At 35.0% G+C, this 3956-nt stretch overlaps 1 protein-coding gene across 1 annotated transcript; it reads left to right on the top strand.

The window, feature by feature from the left end:
- The first annotated feature begins 1166 nt into the window (after positions 1-1166).
- On the top strand, positions 1167-1553 carry LOC132219945 (small ribosomal subunit protein eS24-like). The gene has a single exon (XM_059672716.1). It carries the CDS (start codon positions 1167-1169, stop codon positions 1551-1553), a length of 387 nt encoding a protein of 128 aa, XP_059528699.1.
- The last annotated feature ends 2403 nt before the right edge of the window (positions 1554-3956 follow it).

Raw genomic sequence — 3956 nt, 5'->3', positions numbered from 1 at the left:
TGATTCCCAGTCCCTAAGTAGCTTCTAAGGAAGTTGTACTAACTTTGAAAAAAGAATCACCAAATTGTTCAAAACTCAATAGGTACAAAAGTTCTCCTGAAGGTCATGTGTGGAAGGAACAGAACAAACACACTGGTTCTTCTATTGGGAAATCCTGTCAATTGCAAGGTAGATGTCAATGGGAGGCTGGATAATGGCTAACCATCTGAAATAGAAATCATTGCTCTGTGGTAGCCATGACTTTGCAATTCTAAAACAGCCTTTCTGCATTTCCTCCCATAGGTCACTCTGAGAAACAGAATTTTTCTAGGATAAACAATGGATCTCACGGGAAATCTTCAATTCCCAATTATTATCAATTCTCAACTATCCAACATCTGAGGTTTAAACTGGTATAATATCAAGAGATTTTATACATAATAAAGTTTTAGCCTTCATGTGAGAAATGCAATCAAATATTTTTCCATTAGGTCTGGAACTGAAAGTATAGAGAATGAAATTTCTAATTGGGCTTTTGGTCAAAATAATTCTTTATCTCCTACCATACAACCCAGTAAAATGTCAGAATAAAAATTTTAGGCAGCTTTAAATGACAGTCAACCTTCTCAATTTCTGAGAAAGCCACTGTATAAATGAAATATAATATTGTTAAAAATTATCTTTATTGATATCAACATATGGACAAATAATATATTTTAAGATATAAAGTATTAACATCCCAAATTAATCTATTTTTTAGAACACAAGTGTAAAAGAAGATAAAAGCATAGATGGTTGTTTATAAAAATTCAAGTAAGATGAGGGATTCAGAGTAACTCAGATGTTTCCTGGTAGCTTATGGCTTGACTGGGTAAGGTAAAAAGTGACACATACAATCCAATTGCATAAGGTCATAAAATGAAAATGTGTGAGAACTCTGTGAGAGGATAGGTTAACAAAAAATGGCCAACACACAAAACAATATACAGATGATGTATTATAAAATTATATACCTGAAATCTATATAATTTTATTAAACAATGTCACCCCAATGAATTAAATTTAAAATAACACAAAAAAACCCACAAATGTAATGAAAACTAAAAAAAAAAAAAAAAAAAAAAAAAAAAGATCAGCAAAGACTGGGTCTCTTTTCCTCCCTGGCTACTTGAAGATCAACCTTCATCATGAATGACACAGTAACTATACAGACCAGGAAGTTCATGACCATCAGACTACTTCAACAGAAACAGAAACAAATGGTCACTGACGTCCTTCACCCTGGGAAGGCAACAATACCCAAGAAAGAAATTCGGGAAAAATTAGCCAAAATGTATAACACCACACCAGATGATATCTTTGTGTTTGGAATCAGAACCCATTTTGGTGGTGGCAAGACAACTGGTTTTGCAATGATTTATGATTTCTTGGATTATGCAAAGAAAAATGCACCCAAACACAGACTTGCAAGACATGGCTTATACAATAAGAAGACCTCAAGAAAACAGAGAAAGGAATGCAAGAACAGAATGGAGAAGGTTAGGAGGGACTGCAAAAGCCAATGTTGGTGCTGACAAAAAGAAGGAGTAAAGATTCTTCAGTGACTTTATTTATAGTGATGTGCAAATATTTCATGAGAAGATTAATAAACTAAGAATAAAAAAAGAAAAGAAAAGAAAGAAATGGCCAAACTGAGGCCTTTGCTAAGGAAGCAGTGAAGGATTAAAGGACTGGAATTTTAATCCATGTGTGTGTCCTAAAAAATTTGGCAGTTCCTCTCTTATCAATTTTTGATTGCCTTCAAAAAGGCAATGCTGGTTTTTGAAAAGCATCAAGTGAATATAAACAGGGATGATATCATGATCAACTAATGAACTTATAGTATTATAGAGTCAAACTTGAACTAGAAACTAATAGACACCTTCCCAGAGATTTAAGTATTTCTCATTCCTATGGGCAACCTCAAGTTTCTATTAAAACATTAATGCTTAGGGTAAACTTTGAAATAAATTAGTTATTATAAAATATTAATTTATATTTACATTTGGTCAAATCAATGTACCATTTAAACACAAAAATCTACCAACACTGTTGTTTTTTTTCAAACTTTCTAAAATCCCAACATGTTCACTATATGAGAAAATGTGGAAAGAGGTATTCATTTGATGAAAAGTTGGATGAAAAAAGGAGTCAGAAAATATTAGGGGTATTTATAAAAAGATAACTCAAAAAGACATTTATATGATCTATTACAATTGGCACACTTTTATTTCTTCACTCAAAGGGAAAAACTTAAATATGATAGCAGATCCCACTTCTAATTTCAGAGGCATCTCTGTTGGACAAACATGAGGTCAGAATGGTAGGGCCCCCATAGCAAGCACACCCTGTGTTTTAAATCTTTGCCCAAGCATCTTTTTTAAACTGAGGCACTTAATCATCATAACAGATCTCTGAAAACAGAACTAATAATATTCTCATTCGACAGGTAAGAAATGAAGAATGAAGTAACTTACTAAAGGTTTATAGAACACAATAATAGAGCTGGAATGTCTACCCAGCAAATAAGAGAGCTGGGATTTCAACCTATCTCTAGAGCAGTGGCTCTCAACCTTCTTAATGCCGCGACCCTTTAATACAGTTCCTCATGTTGTGGTGACCCCCAACCATAAAATTATTGTCATTGCTACTTCATAACTATAATTTTGCTACTGTTATGAATCATAATGTAAATATCTGATATGCAGGATGTATTTCCATTGTTACAAATTGAACATAATTAAAGCATAGTGGCTAATCACAAAAACAATATGTAATTATATATGTGTTTTCCGATGGTCTTAGGCGACCCTTGTGAAAGGGTCATTCGACCCCCAAAGGGGTCGCGACCCACAGGTTGAGAACCGCTGCTCTAGAGAGTGTCTGACGACAGAACCTCTACTCTTCACTCAGTATATATAATGTCTCACAGAAATAGAGTAACTATCTTATTTTTCCAAAAGACCTTTATTTAAACAAAACACTGATATTTTGGCATTTGTTATAATGAGATCCAGTAATAACATTTCTCCCACAGTGCCTACCACATTACATCTTGGAGGGCTTTATAATCCATACAATTTTCCTTGATGTTGAATTAGTATTAAAAAATACCCACATATATACAATGTTTTCATAGGAAATCCTAATATTTACAACAATAATTTCTATTGTGAAGCAGTAGAGTGATTGTTTGATAATGATACATAGGAGTTGATTCACAAACTATCTTTTGTAGGAGCTGCCTTAATAGATAGAAATGATTAATCAGGGCTTTCAACATTAAGAAAGAATATATATATATATATATATGCATTTCTGGAGAAATGGTGAGGTAATCATGCCAAAGGATTATTTGAGGGAGAACCTGGAAAAGAACTGGTCTTAATAAGATACACAATAGAAAGAGTGCAACTATTGCTCAATACAATCAGCAATGCCCTAGTTGTCAGAATAGACATTATTTTTTGCTACTCAGATATGTCTTCTGGTCTAGAATGTAAGAATTTCTATTTAAGTCCTAGGAAAAGAAATTCTGCAAAATAAAATACAAAAATGAGTCAGTCTCTCTCTCTCTCTCTCTCTCTCTCTCTCTCTCTCTCTCAGAATTGGGATTCAGAGAAGAACTACTTTGTGACCAGTTCTGGAGCACAACACAAGGCTGGAGAACGGGTTTCTCTTCTGCACAGAACACTCAGGCCCTTGACTTTGACATACGGCTGACACATCTGGCCTCCCAGCAGGGACAGCCCAACTCCACAGGCGATGGCAGCAGCCCTCTCTGCACACTCTCTAGAAGCACAGCAGCTCTGTGCCTTTAGTGGCTCCTGGGGGATTCTCAGCTATGGGAAACAACACTAACAGTTTTGACTCAACTGGAGTCCGAGCCTTTGATGAGGGACACTAGTAGTAGAGGCAGTAGTGAAGCGCTTTCCTGG

The sequence above is a fragment of the Myotis daubentonii genome, chromosome 17 (genome assembly GCF_963259705.1).
Source record: "Myotis daubentonii chromosome 17, mMyoDau2.1, whole genome shotgun sequence".
Taxonomy (NCBI): domain Eukaryota; kingdom Metazoa; phylum Chordata; class Mammalia; order Chiroptera; family Vespertilionidae; genus Myotis; species Myotis daubentonii.
Note: the sequence above shows the minus strand (reverse complement) of the source record. Positions and strands in the feature narration are given on the sequence as shown.